This window comes from Lytechinus variegatus, chromosome 9, assembly GCF_018143015.1.
Source record: "Lytechinus variegatus isolate NC3 chromosome 9, Lvar_3.0, whole genome shotgun sequence".
NCBI classification, from domain to species: domain Eukaryota; kingdom Metazoa; phylum Echinodermata; class Echinoidea; order Temnopleuroida; family Toxopneustidae; genus Lytechinus; species Lytechinus variegatus.
The window spans coordinates 12841885-12866167 of NC_054748.1; the positions used below are offsets into that span (position 1 = coordinate 12841885).

At 34.1% G+C, this 24283-nt stretch overlaps 1 protein-coding gene across 1 annotated transcript in view; it reads right to left on the reverse strand.

The window, feature by feature from the left end:
- Positions 1–1126: 1126 nt before the first annotated feature.
- LOC121421814 (mucin-like protein) overlaps positions 1127–24283 on the reverse strand; it is a 29636-nt gene continuing 6479 nt past the window's right edge. Inside the window, exons 6-20 of the mRNA XM_041616613.1 lie at positions 24057–24141; positions 22898–23107; positions 21749–21862; positions 20415–20663; positions 19556–19750; positions 18432–18625; positions 16290–16467; positions 14346–14471; positions 13581–13715; positions 12776–12895; positions 8669–8917; positions 7729–7857; positions 5240–5359; positions 2848–2967; positions 1127–1149 (exon numbers count right to left, since the gene is read on the reverse strand). Of these exons, the coding sequence (XP_041472547.1) occupies positions 1127–1149; positions 2848–2967; positions 5240–5359; positions 7729–7857; positions 8669–8917; positions 12776–12895; positions 13581–13715; positions 14346–14471; positions 16290–16467; positions 18432–18625; positions 19556–19750; positions 20415–20663; positions 21749–21862; positions 22898–23107; positions 24057–24141 (2247 nt within the window). The remainder of the gene's footprint in view (positions 1150–2847; positions 2968–5239; positions 5360–7728; positions 7858–8668; positions 8918–12775; positions 12896–13580; positions 13716–14345; positions 14472–16289; positions 16468–18431; positions 18626–19555; positions 19751–20414; positions 20664–21748; positions 21863–22897; positions 23108–24056; positions 24142–24283) is intronic.

A 24283-nucleotide genomic window follows, 5' to 3' on the forward strand; every position in this document is an offset into this window, starting at 1 on the left:
GGTTCAATATAGCAGCAGTGCTGACTTTGAATACTACTCTAACTCGCACAAGATGTTCAGTGATACATGGTTACTCTTATGTCCACTTTTTATGAACTAGACCAATAAACTTACAGAGATATGATTGTTATTCAACAAAAAACCCCAACATGGCCAAAGTTCATTGACCTTACATGACCTTTGACCTTGATCATGTGACATGATCTCAAACAGGATGTTAAGTGATACTTGATTACTCTTATGTTCAATTTTCATGAATCAGATCCATAAACTTTCAAAGTTATGATGGTAATTCAACAGATACACCCAATTCGGCCAGTTCATTGACCTTTGACCTTGGTCATGTGACCTGAAACGTGCACAGGATGATCAGAGATACTTGATTACTCTAATGTCCAAGTTTAGTGTACTAGACCAATAAACTTTCAAAGTTATGATGGTAATTCAACAGATACCCCCGATTCGGCCAAAGTTCATTGACCCTAAATGACCTTTGACCTTAATCATGAGACCTGAAACTTGCACAAAATGTTCAGTGATGCTTGATTACTATTATGTCCAAGTTTCATGAAACAGATCCATAAACTTTCAAAGTTATGATGGGAATTCAACAGATATCCCCAATTCGGCCAAAGTTCATTGACCCTAAATGACCTTTGACCTTGGTCATGTGACGTGAAACTCGTGCAGGATATTCAGTGATACTTGATTAACCTTATGTCCAAGTTTCATGAACTAGGTTCATATATTTTCTAAGTTATGATGACATTTCAAAAACTTAACCTCAGGTTAAGATTTCGATGTTGATCCCCCAACATGGTCTAAGTTCATTGACCCTAAATGACCTTTGATCTTGGTCATGTGACATGAAACTCTAAAAGGATGTTCAGTAATACTTGATTAACCTTATGGCCAAGTTTTATTAACTAGGTCCATATACTTTCTAAGTTATGACGTCATTTCAAAAACTTAACCTCAGGTTAAGAATTGATGTTGACGCCGCTGCCGTCGGAAAAGCGGCGCCTATAGTCTCACTCTGCTTCAGGTTAAGATTTGATGTTGACAAAAGCGGCCTATAGACTCACTCTGCTTCGCAGGTGAGACAAAAATTGAGAAGGAATTTGAATCAATAACCTTTGACAAACTGTCCTAAAAATCAATCAAAATATATTATATAAGATCACATTCTACACATATTGTGACCATTTTTATTGCACCAGAATCTGCAGTTCAATGAACAAAATATTTTAATAAAAGTAATCAATAACATCCTTAAATTGACGACCTGAAACAGAAAACTCACCTTTTCCAATTGATACTTTAGAAACAGTTACCGGTACCGGTACTATTTTTACTATACATGTATGCCTCGATCCGCCACTGCAAGACGAAGAATACTCAACATACCTAATTCTAATATCTCAATTAACAAACTGTGACACTTAACCTTATGAATCCATAAATCACTCATATAAACCTTACACGTTGTGCATGATGTGAGTGTAAAGCAGGATTAAAGATTATTATCAATGGTTCCTTAGTTACCATGAGAATAAGGTATTTCAATCCAAATATAATAACCTCTTTGACCTTTGACCTTATGAACCACCCAAAACAAAGAAATTCTAATCAATCATTCTAGCTCCTACATGAGCCTAGTTCAACACTCAAATAGTTTACTGATTGTGAGAATAATATATTTTCAGGTATTCAACTACTGATCTAATGACTCCAAAATCTAATCAGATAATTGCTGCTCCCATACAGATACATTAATCAAGTTTGATGCTGAACCCTCAAACAGTTATTTAGTTATAGTGAGAACAAGAAACTTTGACCTTTGTAACCTCATGGTCCTAAAATCTATCAGATCGTCACTCATGTACTTTAAATTTGAACCCTCAAACGGTACTGACATTATTTGCAAGAACAAGATATTTTGGGGTATATAATTACATGTACCTCTGTGATCTCTGACCTCATGAACCCATAACCTCAATTTCAATCTCAATCTTAACATCATTTCAATCATCTCTACAATATGCACACGTGAGCTGGGTTTGAGGTTAAACCCTCAAACTGTTCCTTATATACAGCAAGAACAAGATATTTTGGGGTATAAAATTATCTGTAACCTCTGACCTTGAGACCCAATTATCTACTCTATTGCCACTTCCACAGCCAAGTCTTAGAATGCTATCCCTCTTCCATTAAGAAATGCTTCCAGTATTCTTGGTTTCAAATCTTCCCTTAAGACAAAACCTGAACCTCAATAATTAATTTCCCTTTTTATCTGGAATGATTGATTGTGGTTATCATAGCAAATGTTATATTATTACTCATACATTTTACATGCTATGGTACTTTTTGTTTTAGCATCGCTGAATATCCATCATTATTATTATCATTATAATTATTATCAGCTAAGTAATATACCCTAAAACTGCAGCATCGGATACTTTCTGGTATATGGACTCTTTTACCTTTGATTTTTTACAATGACACCAAAAAAGGAACAAGATCATTGTCACACCTTTATATACATACTTGGACTCAGTTTGAGGTTGTCAAACAGGCAAAGGAATCAAAATCAACATGTTGGAGTTTACCACAGGCATTTCATATAGTCTTAATCCAGTTCAAAGACTTTGGACATTTCTTATTTTAAGCACTATAACTAGGAAGAATTTCATGAAACAAATATCCTTTGATTTTGTTCTGAGCCAATCAGATGAAAGGATTTCAGGAGCTAATAACATTTTTCACTGAATGTTTGTTTGATGAAATCCCTGATCAAGATGATTTATATCATGATTGCCCTCAATAGGAGACGAAAAATGCACTTACCTTGACATGTACCATCATTCTCTAACTGGAACCCTTCAAAACAGGTGCAATTAAATCCAGGAACATCATTAACACACATCTGCTGACAGTTATGAGTACCAAGATCACATTCATTTATATCTGTAGACATAATAATAACCCCCCAAAAAAACATATTAGATTCGTTGAAAAAGATATCATCCTGTATTCTGAATTCTAATTTGGTTTAAACTATGGAATGAATGTGGCATGAAAGTAAGATTAGAGGTTCAGCACATTGACAAGGTTCCATGTCATTTGCCCCTGCAACAATTGCTCTGAGGAAAAATTGGCACGTTAATCCAAACATAATACTTAACCTTTAAAACTGAATAAATCCTAACCCTTAACTTGACATCCGTCTGAACCAAAATTCTATTACAAACCTCACTCTAACCCTCTGAGATATTGAGACCAAAGTAAATGTTGCATATATACAGGCACTCAGTCTATGGTGATCAATGAAACATACAGGCACTCAGTCTATGGTGATCAATGAAACATACAGGCACTCAGTCTATGGTGATCAATGAAACATACAGGCACTCAGTCTATGGTGATCAATGAAACATACAGGCACTCAGTCTATGGTGATCAATGAAACATACAGACACTCAGTCTATGGTGATCAATGAAACATACAGGCACTCAGTCTATGGTGATCAATGAAACATACAGGCACTCAGTCTATGGTGATCAATGAAACATACAGGCACTCAGTCTATGGTGATCAATGAAACATACAGGCACTCAGTCTATGGTGATCAATGAAACATACAGGCACTCAGTCTATGGTGATCAATGAAACATACAGGCACTCAGTCTATGGTGATCAATGAAACATACAGGCACTCAGTCTATGGTGATCAATGAAACATACAGGCACTCAGTCTATGGTGATCAAAGAAACATACAGGCACTCAGTCTATGGTGATCAATGAAACATACAGGCACTCAGTCTATGGTGATCAATGAAACATACAGGCACTCAGTCTATGGTGATCAACGAAACAAACAGGCACTCAGTCTATGGTGATCAATGAAACATACAGGCACTCAGTCTATGGTGATCAATGAAACATACAGGCACTCAGTCTATGGTGATCAATGAAACATACAGGCACTCAGTCTATGGTGATCAATGAAACATACAGGCACTCAGTCTATGGTGATCAATGAAACATACAGGCACTCAGTCTATGGTGATCAATGAAACATACAGGCACTCAGTCTATGGTGATCAATGAAACATACAGGCACTCAGTCTATGGTGATCAATGAAACATACAGGCACTCAGTCTATGGTGATCAATGAAACATACAGGCACTCAGTCTATGGTGATCAATGAAACAAACAGGCACTCAGTCTATGGTGATCAATGAAACATACAGGCACTCAGTCTATGGTGATCAATGAAACATACAGGCACTCAGTCTATGGTGATCAATGAAACAAACAAACAGGCACTCAGTCTATGGTGATCAATGAAACATACAGGCACTCAGTCTATGGTGATCAATGAAACATACAGGCACTCAGTCTATGGTGATCAATGAAACATACAGGCACTCAGTCTATGGTGATCAAAGAAACATACAGGCACTCAGTCTATGGTGATCAATGAAACATACAGGCACTCAGTCTATGGTGATCAATGAAACATACAGGCACTCAGTCTATGGTGATCAACGAAACAAACAGGCACTCAGTCTATGGTGATCAATGAAACATACAGGCACTCAGTCTATGGTGATCAATGAAACATACAGGCACTCAGTCTATGGTGATCAATGAAACATACAGGCACTCAGTCTATGGTGATCAATGAAACATACAGGCACTCAGTCTATGGTGATCAATGAAACATACAGGCACTCAGTCTATGGTGATCAATGAAACATGAACAAATAAAACACAGTAGTTGGGACATTTTGGTGTTATACAACCTGGGTGAAGATATGGACCCAATTCTAATTCAAACCAAAATTAAGAATATGGGTCCTTAATAGAAAAAGAATACTTTGGCCGATTCATTTGATGTTTTTGCGTTGGTAGTAAACATATTCTATTCCACTGTACTTGACATATTCTCCATTAATAGACCCTCTGTTCATAAACCTGATAAAATCAACCAAGGTTGGTGAAACATCGCGATGCGGAAATTTCTACTTAGGAATTATTCATCACTTCTAAGTAAATGAATCATAACTGATATTTTCAAGTTTACTGAATGAATAATACTCACAGATTTATTTGTACTGAATATTTTGAGCATATAGAAACTGACTCTGTATTTTCAACCAATCTTTATTAGAAGCTATTTTATGTATTTTTTGGATTAAAAATGAAAGAAATCAATTGAAATCAACGAACCTTGACAGAACGTTCCATTCCCTTCATATCCATTTTCACATGAACAAATAAATGAGCCATCTGTATTCATGCATGCTGCATTGAGATCACAGCCAGGATCATCATTGCATTCATTGATATCTGTAAATAAGAATGAAATACGAACAATAAAACTTTTAATTAAGACTTCAAGAGGTAGCAAATTGATAAAATAAAAGTTTGTAAGTCAGTTAGTAGTCCAAAGAAGGTCTTAATTTGGGGATATTTTTAGTTTTAGTAGATCACCCCCACCCAGTCAAAATTATTCATTAAATAACATGAATGTGTAAACTGTTATATTACAGATTTCAAATAAAACTGTGTGTTATTAGATAAATTAAGCTATTTTGCATGGAAATTTATTTTAATTGGGTGTAAATTCTGTACGATTATTAAAAAAACCAAGATAAAAATTAATTTATTTCTCTATAACACACACTATATATACTGTTAGCATTTGGGAGTAAAATTATTCATTATTATGTTATATTTGAAAGCGTTTAAAGCATATTTACATGAAGTTCAAGCAAATGTATGCAAGGCAAGCTGGATGGGTAGGCTGTGACCAGCGATGCTTTAAAACACCACACGAACAAGCAAGAACAGTATTCTTGTTGCAAATGTCTTACATTATTTTTTTGCAAAAAGCAGAAAAAGAGGATATTCATGACCTCATTGTCAAATTATTCAGTGAAGTATTGAATTTACCTCTAACAAAAGGAGACATCAACAGAATCAATCGTGAGTTATTCAAGAAGAGAGAGTGAACGCTCCTACCCCACCCCATCAAAGAAAAATTGTATCTTATCACACTCTCAAACTTGTTGTAAAGAGCCATAGAAAGTTAACCAGATCAAGAAAATGAATACAAGTGAATATGACTACAAACAATGTACAACTTCTAAAAGAAACAAGAAACTGTCCTCAAGTAAAAAACTCCTGGACCAGCTCTGATTAAGACTGACAGAGGAAAGGAAAAGCAGAGCATTTTGAGTGTTTATGGTCTCTGGACAGTTAGGTGAACCATTCATCTTTGGAACAGTATCTTTATTAATTTTCTTAATCTTCCTGACTGTATCAAATTTCAACTTTGGTGAATGTTCCCATACTGTATGTTGTTTTTTATAATATATGCATTTTCCTGTTACTGCAATATAACACATGGTACTTCATTGTTATTGTCACTCTGTAACTTGTTTCTTCAGAATGCTGTGTAGTTTTAGAAAACACTTGCAGCAGTATATTCATTATTATCTTGCCATCTTTTGCTATGATGATGTCATAGATTACCTTTCGAATATGTAACCCCCAATGAATTCATATACTAGTAAACATTTAAACAAGGAAAATCTCTCAATTGTTCACATGAACTGTCTGAGAAATAAGAAAAATTTTGATTCGCTAAATATGTATCTTGACTTTCATTTTCCATGTCTACTTGGATTACCCCCTCCGCTTGAAACTAAAAAACTCTTCTCAAAACATGCACATCATCCCTCCTTAGCAAATGTTCATACCATCTAGACCCCATTAAGTGATTTTACATGGTAATGATTACAAAATTTTTAAAAAAGTTTACCAAATCACTCTGAAACTCTCCCACCACAACCCATCTTTATCTTACAGTTAAATAGAAAATTTAATATCATTGCTATGCTTTATAATCTGTAAAAGCTCATCACCAACAATTGAACAAGACATATAACCACCTGAGATTATCTTATGCCAATTGAAATTCCTTTGCCTTTATATGGTAAAGTCATGTCACGTTCAATGGTCTGACAGTTGGCAGGGTATTAAAAAGGATGAATTTCTCGTATCAAGAGTGCTTTCCCCCTTGAAAAAAAGTCTCTATTGCATGTATTTCCAGAGCTTTTTTGCAGTCAGCAAATAATACCCAACGTCTCCAAGAAATAAAAAAGTTCTGGTCATTTGAAATAGGCTTGTATTTCCATAATTTCATTAGTTAAACATGTTTTCACTGGTTTCCCACAGAAGCTATCGCATGGTGAACAAAAGATTTGATGCATGGCTGATCGTCAACAAAACAGAGTGTCAAGTGAGTTTGAACGCTAGCCCTGGAGAACCTCTTCATTTTATAAAATTACAGAAATTCAAGCCTTATTTCAAATGACCAGAACATTGTTATTTCTTGACCATTTTCTGTAATTGAGGTATCAAATTAAAGAGCAGAAATTGAACTATTCAGAAATGTGGTTTTCTTTTTGAAACCCAGATACCCCCCCGCCAAATGAGTTTTCGGTATCCTTTCTTCAAATTGTTTTTGCTCACTCATGCGTGAATGAGAAATCACCCTAGGTAATATCAGATGAAAGAGGAGATTCTAAGCTTTAAATTGGTAGGTCATTTGTTTATTTTATTTATGATTAAGTTGTGATAAATGATCGCTAAATCTCGGTTTTGTTTTTTGTGGGACGCACTGTATATACAGAAGGAATTTATTTTCTTACCTTCACAATCACTCCCTTGTGCATCAAAGGCATAGCCATCTAAGCACCGACAAACAAACGATCCATTCGTGTTGAGACATTGATCCATCGAGGTGCAGTTATCTAGTCCACTAGCACACTCGTCGATGTCTATCAATTAAAAAGAAGTGAGTTAAAGTACTTCTACAGAAGGAGAATGCACAGATCAAACTGGTGTAAACATTAAAAGTGATGGACTTGTTTAGAGGTAAACAAAGCATGTTGGAATTACAATACACAGAGCTGCCAACCTGAACAAGTACATGTACATTTCAGTATTTTTAAAGCTGAAAATCAGTATTTCAAAAAAATACCATAGGGCAGCACATAAAATTGAAACTTTAGAAATCAATATTTTGCATGAAACCATCAGTATTATTCTCATTTTCAGTACTAAATATGGAAAACCCGTACTACTTGGCAACTCTGAATAGAAGATCACAAAAATATTTTATTAATGATGATACAGGAATTCATGGGTGGTTTGAAAATGTAGTACATGCAGTGATTGGTGTCAGAGCCACACTCCTTCACAAACACACTGATATAAAAGGACTGGCTAGACTTCATATCTTTCACAACATATTTATGTAATATTTATATGAAGTTGTAACATATTCATGTACACATAAAAGTGTACTCTAGTAACATGCATGCCAAGTCCAATTAATTGACCATTCAAGTGTTTGTATGTATATAACATACATGTCAAGGAATAATGCATTACAATAAATTATCTCTTTTTTCTGTGTTGATGACCTTACAGTGTGATTTTCCACCTACGATTTCAGTATTTAACAGAGTAAGGTTTAGGTATATGAACCGGATCTAGATTAACAGTGATACAGAGACAACTGACCATGATTTTAAAGACTTCTTCATGAAGCTATAGTTTGCTGTATTACCTTATCTTTAAACTTACCAAAGCATTCCCTTCCATTTCCGATAAAGCCATCATTACAGATGCAAGCATAGCTGCCTGGGTTGTCCATACACATTGCATTATTACTACAATCATCCATGTTATTAGAGCACTCATTAATGTTATCACAGAAGGTTCCATTCCCAGTCCATCCATCATCACATGTACATGAAAAGCCTCCTACTTCATTAATACAGCTCGCTTCTATGGCACAGTCATTGGCAAGTGGGTCCAGACACTCATTTACATCTTAGAATTATACATAAAAAAACAAGTCAGAAAGTCCTTTGGAAGCGCATAGGAACATTATGACATAATGTAATATACGCTTTACAAGAACTGCATTATTATTATTGTCACATGATGTTAAGATAATAGAAATGCATGAAAATCAATATTTTTGTGTATGTAGATTTGGCATATAATTCTGAGGTAAACCTATACATGAAAGGTTTGACCGGCAGGCCAATCAACCTGTAAACTTACAAAATAGGAGTGATTCATTAAAAAAATAGGAGTAGTAGAATATTTCCCATTGATGACTGTACATAATATCTGGATAAAAAATGAGTTTTCTTTCCTTATATTAAGCATTTCCAAAAAAAGGAGTAACTCTTTTTAAATAGCATATAGTTGGCAGGCCTGCTACTGTCACAATTGGCTTAAAATGTAGTTACTGTATTAATGATGAGCCCGCTATATATGTTGAAAATAATTTACATAATCAGTACGGTAATTTGTTAAAAAATCAGATCCACATCTTCACTGTTCATCATATACAAATGAATAAGGAATGCAGGGAAAGCTGAGATCCAGAGTAATATTATACCTGGATTCCTATTAATAGAAGCAGCATAGACTTTCAACAATGCCCTAAGTCTATACAGACATGCAAGAGTAAATAAAGTTTGAATTCTTTCGTAACATCAAATCGACTAATCAGAAGTTAAGAGTCGGACTTTAACAAAGACTGGTGATCCTTTCTTGTTGTAAATGATATTCACAATTAAATGTTCATTGGTAATAGTGCATAAGAAAGGTTGACCAGTTGAAGTCGCTCTTAAATTATGAACAGCTTTATGAAACAAGTGGAATGCCTCTGGCCGTCTCACCTGCATCACACGGTTCAATATAGCAGCAGTGCTGACTTTGCATACTACTCTAACTCGCACAAGATGTTCAGTGATACATGGTTACTCTTATGTCCTATTTTTATGAACTAGACCAATAAACTTACAGAGATATGATGGTTATTCAACAAAAAACCCCAACATGGCCAAAGTTCATTGACCTTACATGACCTTTGACCTTGATCATGTGACCTGAAACTGGAACAGGATGTTCAGTGATACTTGATTACTCTTATGTACAAGTTTCATGAATCAGATCCATAAACTTTCAAAGTTATGATGGTAATTCAACAGATACACCCAATTCGGCTAAAGTTCATTGACCTTTGACCTTGGACATGTGACCTGAAACACGCACAGGATGTTCAGTGATACTTAGTTACTCTAATGTCCAAGTTTAACGAACTAGACCAATAAACTTTCAAAGTTATGATGGTAATTCAACAGATACCCCGATTCGGCCAAAGTTCATTGACCCTAAATGACCTTTGACCTTAATCATGAGACCTGAAACTTGCACAAAATGTTCAGTGATGCTTGATTACTATTATGTCCAAGTTTCATGAATCAGATTCATAAACTTTCAAAGTTATGATGGGAATTCAACAGATATCCCCAATTCGGCCAAAGTTCATTGACCCTAAATGACCTTTGACCTTGATCATGTGACCTGAAACTTGCACAAAATGTTCAGTGATGCTTGATTACTATTATGTCCAAGTTTCATGAATCAGATCCATAAACTTTCAAAGTTATGATGGTAATTCAACAGATACCCCCGATTCGGCCAAAGTTCATTGACCCTAAATGACCTTTGACCTTAATCATGAGACCTGAAACTTGCACAAAATGTTCAGTGATGCTTGATTACTATTATGTCCAAGTTTCATGAATCAGATCCATAAACTTTCAAAGTTATGATGGGAATTCAACAGATATCCCCAATTCGGCCAAAGTTCATTGACCCTAAATGACCTTTGACCTTGATCATGTGACCTGAAACTTGCACAAAATGTTCAGTGATGCTTGATTACTATTATGTCCAAGTTTCATGAATCAGATCCATAAACTTTCAAAGTTATGATGGTAATTCAACAGATACCCCCGATTCGGCCAAAGTTCATTGACCCTAAATGACCTTTGACCTTAATCATGAGACCTGAAACTTGCACAAAATGTTCAGTGATGCTTGATTACTATTATGTCCAAGTTTCATGAATCAGATCCATAAACTTTCAAAGTTATGATGGGAATTCAACAGATATCCCCAATTCGGCCAAAGTTCATTGACCCTAAATGACCTTTGACCTTGATCATGTGACCTGAAACTTGCACAAAATGTTCAGTGATGCTTGATTACTATTATGTCCAAGTTTCATGAATCAGATCCATAAACTTTCAAAGTTATGATGGTAATTCAACAGATACCCCCGATTCGGCCAAAGTTCATTGACCCTAAATGACCTTTGACCTTAATCATGAGACCTGAAACTTGCACAAAATGTTCAGTGATGCTTGATTACTATTATGTCCAAGTTTCATGAATCAGATCCATAAACTTTCAAAGTTATGATGGGAATTCAACAGATATCCCCAATTCGGCCAAAGTTCATTGACCCTAAATGACCTTTGACCTTGATCATGTGACCTGAAACTTGCACAAAATGTTCAGTGATGCTTGATTACTATTATGTCCAAGTTTCATGAATCAGATCCATAAACTTTCAAAGTTATGATGGTAATTCAACAGATAACCCCGATTCGGCCAAAGTTCATTGACCCTAAATGACCTTTGACCTTAATCATGAGACCTGAAACTTGCACAAAATGTTCAGTGATGCTTGATTACTATTATGTCCAAGTTTCATGAATCAGATCCATAAACTTTCAAAGTTATGATGGGAATTCAACAGATATCCCCAATTCGGCCAAAGTTCATTGACCCTAAATGACCTTTGACCTTGATCATGTGACCTGAAACTTGCACAAAATGTTCAGTGATGCTTGATTACTATTATGTCCAAGTTTCATGAATCAGATCCATAAACTTTCAAAGTTATGATGGGAATTCAACAGATATCCCCAATTCGTCCAAAGTTCATTGACCCTAAATGACCTTTGACCTTGGTCATGTGACGTGAAACTCATGCAGGATGTTCATTGATACTTGATTAACCTTATGTCCAAGTTTCATGAACTAGGTCCATATATTTTCTAAGTTATGATGACATTTCAAAAACTTAACCTCAGGTTAAGATTTCGATGTTGATTCCTCCAACATGGTCTAAGTTCATTGACCCTAAATGACCTTTGACCTTGGTCATGTGACATGAAACTCTAATAGGATGTTCAGTAATACTTGATTAACCTTATGGCCAAGTTTTATTAACTAGGTCCATATACTTTCTAAGTAATGATGTCATTTCAAAAACTTAACCTCAGGTTAAGATTTGATGTTGACGCCGCCGCTGCCGCCGTCGGAAAAGCGGCGCCTATAGTCTCACTTTGCTTCGCAGGTGAGACAAAAACTACCTGGATGAATAAAATAGGACAATTTTTGTGAACATTTGCACTAAAATTTGTTTCACAAACAAATCACCTATGATAGGCATATATTCTTGTCTTGCTGGCAAAATGTTTTGCTGTTCATAAGTCAACTTTTGTTTTTATTTCTCCTTGTATACATGTATATTCAATATGTGATTACTATTATCCAGAATAGAAAGCTATTGAAAAATCATCTTATAAAGCATGAAGTCTGAAAGGGAATCAATCTAAATTCTGGTATAACGTTGTAGTTTAGCTTTGGATAGTAAATTGTAATTCAGCATATGTCTAGGAATGAAATGTGAAAAGAACACAGTAAGCTTAAATAATAAACAGTTATTTTCATTGTCCCATTATTAGCAGAGTTTGACCAAGGTCTAAGTTAAATTTGGCTTCAGAATCAATGGTGAAAATGTCTATTATACCGTACCTGAACATGTCGTTCCATTTCCAAAGTAACCTTCATTACATGTGCATAAGAAAGAGCCAATATTGTTTTCGCATGTTGCCTGTGGATCACATGAACTCATGTCACTGCACTCATCAATATCTGTGAAAAGTCAAAATCATATTCTAGTAATACAGCAACTATGAAGAATAGATTGTATTCAGGCTCAGACCCTGATTTAAATGTTAATCAACAAGCAGGTCTGACAGTCTAGCAGAAACATTTTTTCTTTCAAAAAATTAAGTGAAAGAAGCCTGCAAGAGACAAGTCGCAATTCTGGTTTTTATGCATCAAATTCAATCAAAAGGTTTGGCAAAGCCTATTGCTGGCTGAAAATAATCTCATTAAACAAAAGTTTAGATTCATGCATGTATGTATCATAGTATAAACTAATTTCTCTATTACTGGAGCTCATAATTCATAGCAGAATGAAGGAAATACTGATCAATCCTTTCATTCATTCACTCATTCAAACATTGATCAATCCTTTCATTCATTCATTCATTCACTCATTCATTCACTCATTCATTTATTTATTCATTACTTTATTCACTCTTTCATTTGTTCTGTAATCATTCATTCACTCATCAATTCATCATCCATCATTTATTTATTCATTACTTCAATAATTCTTTAATCATTCATTCATATGTTATTTCTCTCAATCATTAATTTATTACATTCACTTAACATAAACAGCATAAGATATAACTCATTACATGTATACATTATAGGAATAAAATACATACAATTTACAGATTACATGGCCTATATTGATCTTACTTACCTTCGCAGTTTGTATTATCATTTGTAATTGGTGAGAATCCATCTTCACAATAGCATTCATATGAACCAATAATATTGTTACAAAGACTGTTGTTTCTGCATGCATGTGTAGTTTCATTTCTACATTCATCAATATCTGAAGATAAATAACAAAAGGAACAAGGGGGGATTTTATGAAGAAAATTCCTTGTGATTTTCAATGACAAACTTGCTCTTAGGAAATTAGATGCAAGGTTTTTAGTAACTTACAGTTGCCAGTGAAAATCACTATTTGCTGAATAAATGAAGTTATTAATGAAATAAAAATAATCAATACTGAATGTAATGCATTTTTAATATGATTGAAAAATACTGAAGTCAACAACAGATTTCATATGCAATCACTTTACACTACAAAGTTCTTGAAAGTAAAGTATTTACATTCTATATTGATTTAATATAAAATTTACAATCTAGTTGTTTTAATAGGTGTTGAAGAAATGTAATAAAATCAATTCCATTTATAAATTAAACTAATACACTCTATAATTATGCAAAAAAGCAAATCTGTTCTCTTATTACACTCCTCTCAAGAGTGAGATGGTGGACCAATCCTTATTGAGTGATATTTGAATCTTTCTATAGTGGATTTTACATCTTTTTGGAGTGAAAGTTCTCCATAAAATGCACAGTTCACTCCAAAAGGGCTTGGTCCCCTAGTAACATTCCAAATATGATTAGGGACTACATTAGATCTCTCTTTTAAATTTGATGAATAGATACTCACCAATGCATCCCCGTTGATCAGGATGTAATATATAGCCATCATTACATGAACAATCGTACCCATCAAGTTTGTCAGTACACATCTGATCACACTCATTTAGTGTGGCGTTTGCACACTCATCAATATCTAGGAAAATAAAGAAATATGCCATACAGGTTCATGTAAAGATTACTGAAATTCACTTTACTTAAGAATATTGATGATAGATAGACCTGTTTTCTGAAACTCAGGACAAGTTTAAGATGCTGCTTTGAATAAGATTTAGAGGTCTCATTCTTCAGAGCATAGTTTGTTACATAATGTATTAAATATCAACATGATGAGGTAATAGATTTATTTTTATCTGTTAAACAAAATAAACAAATATAATCGAAGTAATAGCACATATTCAAAACAATATAGACAGTTTTATAATAATGATATTTTACAACAAATATATTATGAATGGAGTCAGCAACAAAATATATACATTAGTATGTATTTTGTTGCTATTACCTGTAACTCAATAAATATACTTGATCTTAGGAGTTATTTCAAAATTGATTACATTGATCATTATGTGCAATAATAAAAATATATAGCGCAAATATACACCTTGTTGGGTGCTCAAGGCGCTTCTACATGTATAATATCTCAAATAAGTTGGTCTACCGATTCAAGTGTGCACAGCTTTTTGAGGAATTCTTTCCAGCCATTACCCATTTACATTACCTGGGTTGAGTGCAGCACATAATGAATCTATTTCTTGCTGAAGGAAATAATGCCATGGCTGGGATTCAAACACATGTCTCTCAGTTTCAAAGTCAGCAGACTAATCCACTGGGCCACAGTGCTCCAGTCATCAATCAAGCATACAGATTAACCGTAATATCAATCACTAAACTTTATGTTACAGGCTCAAAGTAATCAAAATATTTGATTTTTTTATTATCCTATCATTTTTATTCAATTATAGAGAAAATGACACTGATGTTTATCATTTTTTTCTAATGATATTAATAAATTTATAGGCTATTATCAATTTGCAAAATTTATAGCAACTGCATGGCTTGTTAAGGATTGCCTAGTTTTACAGGGGGAAGTCATTCCTAAACCTGTGGGCTGCAAAATAGAATATTTTTTCTCCAGTGAAACCAATGAAGTATGCATTCTGTGCTACTTATAAAACGATAAAAAATATGTTTTTAACTTTACATCTCCAACTGAAAGAGATAATAAGAAATACTTTCAAAGGCAAATACATACTAACAATATTTGCCATGAAAATGTGCATCCTCATTATCTCCTTTACTGTATCATCTTATTTAAAGGACAAGTCCACCCCAACAAAAGTTAATTTGAATAAAAGGAGAAAAATCCAACAAGCATAACACTGAAAATTTCATCTAAATCGGATATAAAATATGAAAGTTACGACATTTTAAAGTTTCGCTTAATGTCACAAAACAGTTGTATTCACATCCTGGCTAGGCATGCAAATGAGAGGACTGATGACATCACTCACTTGCTATTTCTTTTGTATTCTATTACATGAAATATGAAATATTCCAATTTCTCCCTGTTGTCCTATGAAAAAAAGTGTATTTTTCCCTGAATGTGTTGTATTACCATCGTTATAACATTTTATAATTCAGTCAAGTTGATACTTATAATCAAATCTGTAAAAATTGAAATGTTGAATAATTCAAACAATAAAAAACAAAAGAAATAGTGAGTGATGGACACCATCGACTGACTAATTTGCATGTCACTGAGTTGTGCATATAACTGTTTTGTGAAAAATAAGCGAAACTTCAAAATGTTGTGACTTTTTTATTTTACATCTGATTTTGATGAAATTTTCAGCGTTATGCTAGTTTGATTTTTTTCTATTTATCCAAATCAACATATTTCTAGGGTGGACTTGACCTTTAACTAGAACAAAATGTAATGTGTACTACGTACTGGTACATTGTCGACCATCTCCTGTAAGATATGATGGGCATGGTCCACATATGGCATCCAATGATGGTGGTAAATTATCAGTGCAGAGAACTTGATCATAACAATAACCATCACATGGATTAAAGTCTATATCACAATGATCACCTGTCCAGCCAGCTGTACAGTCACAAATAACAACCTGTTAATGGGGAAAAGAGTATGGAAGATGTTGATCATCGTGGTAGTATAGAATCGGTAAAGGAAATAATCTGTTGTCTCAAGATTCGGCAAACTGAAATTGCAAAGCTTCAACTGCACCTGCTCGTCTTCGTCAAGCTACAGTCGGTTGCTCCGACCAATCATAGTGTGGCAGTTCCGCACCAACTGCACACAGTTTATGGGAAGAGGCGCAAGAAATGATTGTCCTCTTCATTGCCTGATGAAGACTAGCAGGTGCAGTTGAAACGTCGCAATTTCAGAAATTCATCGTGAAACAACAGATTATTTCCTTCACCGAAGAGTTTCAATGTTAGAGACATTAACAAGGACAACCTGTTTATAGGGAAAAGAGTGCCAATGTTAAAGACATTGTATGGGTAACATTAAAAATGTCGTTATTTTGAAAATTCCTGAACTTTGATGTATGTTGTATACTGTGGTTAATCTGGATTTAAAAACTTATGGAGAGAAAAAAAATTAATTTAACTAAAACTTTCAAGATATTTTTGACAGAAAACTCATAATTTTCTTTCGATGCTGGCGTTTCTAATTATAATAAATGTAGTGACATGTCACTATTGTGAAGCACTAATTGATGATTTTGTGGTTTTCATTTTTTAAACACATCACAGACACAAATTAAAAATGGAACCTTACAGATCAGATTATTTTTAAAAGTCCAATTAATGTTAACCATTTCCTTTCATTTTCAGCTGTATCAGATATGTAAGCTGCCTAACAACGTTATTTATGTTATCAAAACATTTTGATTGGTACAAGAAATGTTTGTTAAATAAAGTTTTTATAAAATCTCAATGAATATTATTTTCCTTTAATGCATGATACTACAAAATAACTTCCTCTTGACTAATATAATTACAAAAATTGTCAATGGTCTGATATGAAGACTTTAGTGAACAGGAATGCATTTACAAAGTATTGTCTCTCGACATATAATCAAATCAGAGTGTGACAACTATTGCTGCCCCAGTTTCAGGTCAAACTGCCAGTGCTTACACTGGGTTGAGAGCTCAACAAAGTCAAAATTGATATCAAAGTCAGAGCCAATGAATAGTCCATTTCGATATTTTCTAAATATTGAAAAAAAATGTGGCTTCAAGCCCCCCCCAAAAAAAAAATATGTTAGTGTTATATCAGTGACAGTGTAACACCATTCTTGATATTCCTGCTTTCAAGTATTCTTATTTAACAAATCTTGATATTTCACAAGATCATGTATTTTGATATGATAATAGGATGAGCCAATTTATGAACTGATGGATTATGAATAATTGTAGTATATCATGTGCAAATATATTTTGGTTTATTTATTTATTCCCACATGTTCATGATATCATGATATGAATACAATATAATGAGAATTCATAGATAACATGTGAAAGTATATAAAACATGAAAAGCACTGTTCTCAAATTTTAAACATCATGTGGGAGAGAATTCAAAAACATCCAAATTGCAATGCCTGATTGATTTATGCCCTAATGTGGTGTGGGGATTAACCAAATGTATGTTTGAATATGACTGAACACCAATGTTAGGCTGAAACATAGAAGAAAATGAGTCAAGCAGCATATTGGCATTAACATGATACATAAATAATGCTCTTTCAAGCAAGTTTTACACATAAGGGGATTGTGTGGTCTCTGTAACCAGACCTAATCAATATGCGAATTGCTTTCTTTTGCAGGGTAAATATATTGATAGTTGACACCTTGGATGTAGCCCAAAGGATATAGCAATATGAAATGTGTGGGAGTAAAAAGGTATTGTATATCATCAATAATATCCCATCATTAACAAACACATTTACTCTGTATAATACAACTATATTTCTAGAAATTCTGGTGTGAATGACATTGTCGCTCCAGTCATTATTCATTTCAATATTATTTTGACCAACTAAACTTGAGATCCACTACTCACAGCAAATCCATTGTTGTTGAGGTCTTGATTTGATGCTTCTGTGTTGAACTGACATGTTCCCCCATTGAAACACTCACAAATCTTAACTTTATAGATTAGCAATGCATTCGCTCCCGTAGAATCTCCGGCTACAATTACAATCCTCTGTGAAGAATCTTCTATGCTTTGAGGAGTCCATTCAAATACACCAGTTACTATCAAAGTTAAGAAATAATTTCAGTCATTTAAATAATGATTCATATATAAGGTATAAGGCATTATTAAAATTAACTTTGTTGAATGAGCTACCCTGGTGAATAAATAAATTAATTAAATATATAAATAAATTAATTAAATATATAAATGACTATAAGTATTAATTTATTTATTGTCCACCAGGACAACTCATTCTAATCTGAGTATTACATGTCACTATATGTAGTTAAACTCTGAGCATAGATAACACATTATTCAAAAATGGGAAAGCTGTATCATAACATTTTGGCATATATATATATATATATATATATATATATATATATATATATATATATATATATATAAATGTGGGAAGTTATACATGTACAACAGCTTTGGCAACTCTTTTATTTTAATATTGTGTAAAGAAATGAAGAGAACAATGGTTGGCATAGCTTAAATCAAGGTTCCCCAGAGCTATCTACTCTTTGGAAAAATTGGTGATGCCAAAAAACTGTCTCTGCCGGGAATCAAACCCGGGCCCCCACCTTTGAACGCCGGTGCCTCAACCACTAGACCACAGAGACGGGTTAGTGGCTAGGGCAACCCCGATCCAATTGACCATCAGACAGATTTTTGACACTATACCAATTATAATTTCTTTTGTCGGCATCATCAATTTTTCCAAAGGGTAGATAGCTCTGGGGAACATTGATTTAAGCTACGCCTACCATTTTTCTCTTCATCCATTTCTTTACACAATATATATATATACCCTGATATAAATCAGTCATAATCTACTTATATTATATCATGCTCAACTGAATCTTATTCAGCACTTTGTTCATCATCAGTAACTCATTTATGAAACAGTCAAAATCACTTGTATTTGATTTGTGTAGATTATATGATACTTGATTAGAATCTGACTTTGAAAGACTACATACCACTATCTATAGTTGCATTTGGAACAGAACCTTCCAATGAAAACTGTATAACATCTCCCTCATTAGGATCCAATGCAGTAATTTGTAAAGAAACTGGTTGTCCAACAGTAACACGTAGTACACCCATGTCACTCTCTGCTAAGGCATTGGTTACACTGTTCTCAACAACTGATGTGATGTTTGGTGGAAAGTTGTCTATAGATATTATAAAAATGAAATTATGATACAATTACAATATTTACATAAAATGAATGATATTGCCAATATAGACATGTTACTATAATCATAGACCTAAATGTGGGTACATGCATTTAAAATTAATATTGTGGTACTGGTAATGAAGATAAGTTATGATAAAATCAAAATGAGTTTGCCACTATAGACCTTTCACAATAAATCCATATGAAGGGTCATTTACCTTCCAAATCAAATGATCACAAAGAAATCTCCCACAGCAAAATAGTACATTGTCATTAATCATAAAAATAATTTTTTATTTTTTTGTTTAGTTTTATGAGGCAATCTGGTAAAGCAGAGTAACAAAATCACTTTTCCAGTGTATCAAAATTATTCTGTTTTTTAATTGTGAATAATTCCCTTAAAGAGAGAAGAAGGACAACTGCAAAAGAGAGAAATGTTATTAATAGAGAGAAATTTATAGATACTGCAAACATTTATTCCAGTATATGTCATCATTCTTGCATAAAAGCTTTTTAAACTGAACTAACCATTATGCCCTTTAAATTGGTTATGCAATGTACACACAACTTTTTTTAATTAAAATATTCCTTTTTTTTCAATTGGACTAATGTCATATTTCTATTGTTGTCACTTGATCTAATGAAAGGAGAATACTTACCTAAGTCATGCAATACAGCTTCAAAGGAATTTTGTGAATTCAATGTATGAAGACCAAGCAAGGCATCAACTGCCAAGGTATCAAATATGCATGCTGTATTATTGCCACATGTTGCTCGAGCTTGTTCTGCTAATACTGGATCAGCCGCTTCTAGGCTTGAAAAGAACTGAGGTACAAAGCTGGGATCATTATAATAAGCCCAATCACGATCATAGTATTCAAAAATAGATTCAGCTGCTGTAGTCATCCCTGCAGGAAGGAAAATCATGACAATGATGGAAAGGTATTATTGTTATTGTAGAGCTGCAGTGTGAACAGGGTTTTAAGAATAGTTAATGTTATTTATAGATGTGTTCTTCATTATTCTTGATCATCCTCTCTCCTCTGTAAGTGATCAAAATTCCATTTTTTCTTCCATCACCTTCTTTACATTCCTTTCAACATACCATATCCACTCTTCCATTCCTCTCTTTTGTTCATGCTCATGTTCACTCATGTTCTTTTTCTTTGATTGGTTCTCTCCCTCTGACTTCAGTTCATTAATATTCAATAGCAGCTATTCATATGTCATGTATATTCATGTATTTCTTTTATTTGCTACCTTTGCTATTTGAATATTCATTATTTATCTTTGTTATATATAAATCAAGCATGTAAATATTTTATGCTAAATAAACTCCTGAGGTTCAAAGTTGTTCAACTTAGGGCAGTTCATCACACGCAATCATCGAGTAAGGTTGTCCACTTCATGTCTCTATCAGTTAGAACCACACCCTTTGCCTACCGCTCTGCCCACTCTACATTATCTATACAGAATGTTTCAGCAATGCATCAAAAAACACATTTTGGTCTGCATCACTTGGCTATTCAGTACAAGAGCAAGAGTGTAAACTCTCTCCTGTCTTTTTTTATGATGCATCCCGTTTGTCACCATCATGCTCTTTTGCTCACTGTTTGGGATGGTCACATTTTACTGGTGCATTATTTTACTCTTTTATGCAAATAAAATTTTCAGAACTTGAAAAAACCCTATGGGGAAAAAATCATAAAAATAATTCTCCACAGATTATCAATTTAATTCTTTGCTTGAACATTCTCTCAAATCTCAGTGCAGATTGTTTGACTTTGTTCATACATATACATCAATATACAACTATATGCAGAAGTGATTATCAATTAATCATACACCCAAGGTTAAATCACTTTACTAGCAACGCATAATCTATTATATCACGGCCTTTAACCTTAAAGGTTTGCTCCACAAAAAAAGTTGAGTGAGGCAGAAGTGACTCCTGGGGGAATATAGCAATGTCATGAAATCTAAAGAAACTTACAACTTTGTCCAAATTCAAAGATTTGTTCTTCTGTTAAATTTCCCTCAATCGTGTCCATGAGAATGGTTCCATTCTGGAACTGGAAATCATCAGTTGCATCTCCATTAATCAAGCCTTCAAATAAATAACACAAAATACATATGGTAATAATAATGTGGAAAAATAAAAGCAATAATAATAATAATAATAGGCATTTATATAGCGCCATCTTTCTAGAAATATTCTATTCCGGGGCGCGTTGTTATTATTATTATTACCCCGGCTTTAGCTCGAGCTGCCTTTCAGCGCTCATGCATTCAAGGAATTAATCCTGCCGGGTACCCATTCACCTCACCTGGGTCGAGTGCAGCACAATGTGGACAAATTTCTTGCTGAAGAAAATTACGCCATGGCTGGGATTCGAACCCACGACCCTCTGTTTCAAAGTCAGAAGACTTATCCACTGGGCCACAACGCTCCATAGAAATCCATAGAAACTTTATAATAATGATAATATGCATTTAGATAGTGCAAAAACTATTTCTATATATTCTATTACGCTGCAAGAGCTTCCTACCTACATGTAGGTGCTGTACAAACTATTGGAATAGATGGGTTTCTAATTTTAACTTGAAATTATGCAAATTTGACGAATTCCTAATGTTGAGGGGAAGTTTGTTCCATAGTCGTGGGGCTGACATCAGAAATGACCTATCACCTAGTGTTGCTTTAGTCTTGTGTGGGGGAACTTGCAGTGTGAGTATATGTTGTGAGCTACGTAGGTGATGGTCATGAGATCAGGATTTCACTTTCAAGAGATCTGAGATGAAACACGGGGCCTGACCATTAGACAAAGTTAACTGCATGAGCAGGTAATCTGTCATACATGTATCAATCGTTCAAGGAAATCCATATTCCAGTCTTAATAGAGAAGCAGTCCTTCTATTTTGGTAGTCACGGACAGTAATAAAACTGTGAAAATAATATCACTACTAGTAGAACTGTTTCTGAAACAGGCTCCAGAGACATATTTTTAAATAATTTTTTTTCTCCAATTGCTTTGACTTTTGAAACTTATTTTCAACTCAGTGCTAGAATATAACCTTCATGTTGTATTAAAGGAATTTGCAAAATAAAGCTGTGTTAAAGCTGTGTTAAGGCTGCACCCACCTAATAGGCCATTTGCTGCTCCACTAGTGGCATACTCTCGAGCAATAAAAACTTGTGATGATAATAATCCATTTGTAAAACGTGCATTAATTCCAGAGCTTGGATAGTCTGGCAGATTGAAGATTGCAATGATCCTAAGGTCATCTACAGTAGAAACTTCTTCATCATCAATGCGCATTGTGAAAGTTGGGTCAGAAGAAACATAACCATCTGAAATAAAATGTAATGTCATTTTCACCAGTCACTAAAAGAGTTGTGCAAACTTGGCCTATGTCATAAAACTGTCTTAAAGTTACAAAGACATTATACATGACTGGTGACCCTTTCCTGTATTCATGATATATCCCTATGTAGCTGAATAAGTACTTAAAAACATGTTCCAGTCTTTGCTTATGTGTGTGTGTTACTACACAAACAGCTGTCTTAATCACCATCATGGGCCCATTTCATCAAGCTGTTTGTTACATATTATTAGGCATGATTGGAACATCTTCTTGGGTACTCGGGTATTGTCAATGATTTCAATGCCCATTATCTCTTTGACTACTTTCTTTGACTTGAGTCACATACACTGTACAGCAGAATGCAAAGTTTGACAGTCACATTCTATTCACAATACACTCAGAGTTCATTAAGTCTATTGTTCATACAAAATAGTGATGTGTGCTTTGCATTGTAGTGTGTACACACAAAATTGTTGTTTACAATATACCAATCAAAATCTATTGTGAGTTGAATTAACATAGTCTGTGCCAAACGCCTCTTAAGATAGCACCATGAAATCAATGTGGTGCAGGATTGATTGTCGGTCCCGGGCAAAGAGTTAAGTAAGGTTCTGTAGATTGAATTCATGTACTATAAAAGGTATATTGGAAGAATTTGATTAGTTTTATAAGAAGTTCAAATGACTGGACACATGCATATCAAGCCGAATGTGTCTAACTAACAATTATAATCTCTGCATGCAGATTTTGTATGTATTTACCAATGAAACACTAATTGAGTGAAGAGTCATCTCAAATGAATTTAAATTCCTCCAATAACTATTGCATACTTTGTGAGAATCACCCCTATTAAATTCATATTGACATTGTAAAATTGGATGAGATATGTTGATGAGATACCCGATGACATTTGATGGCTGAGACCATGGAGTTACCTGTGAGTAAAGTACTAATATTGACTGCAGTCCCATTGATAGATAAAAGCAAGGCTGTTCTTTCGTCATTCAAAATAAGTGACATCTGAAAAGAAAACAATATATTTATATGAATTTTTATTTTCATTTATTTGAGCAAAGGTATTAACATATGTGCCGCATCGTTTATTTGGAAATTTATTACAAAGGCACTTTTCATCTTTCACTGTAGCTTATCTACATTCACC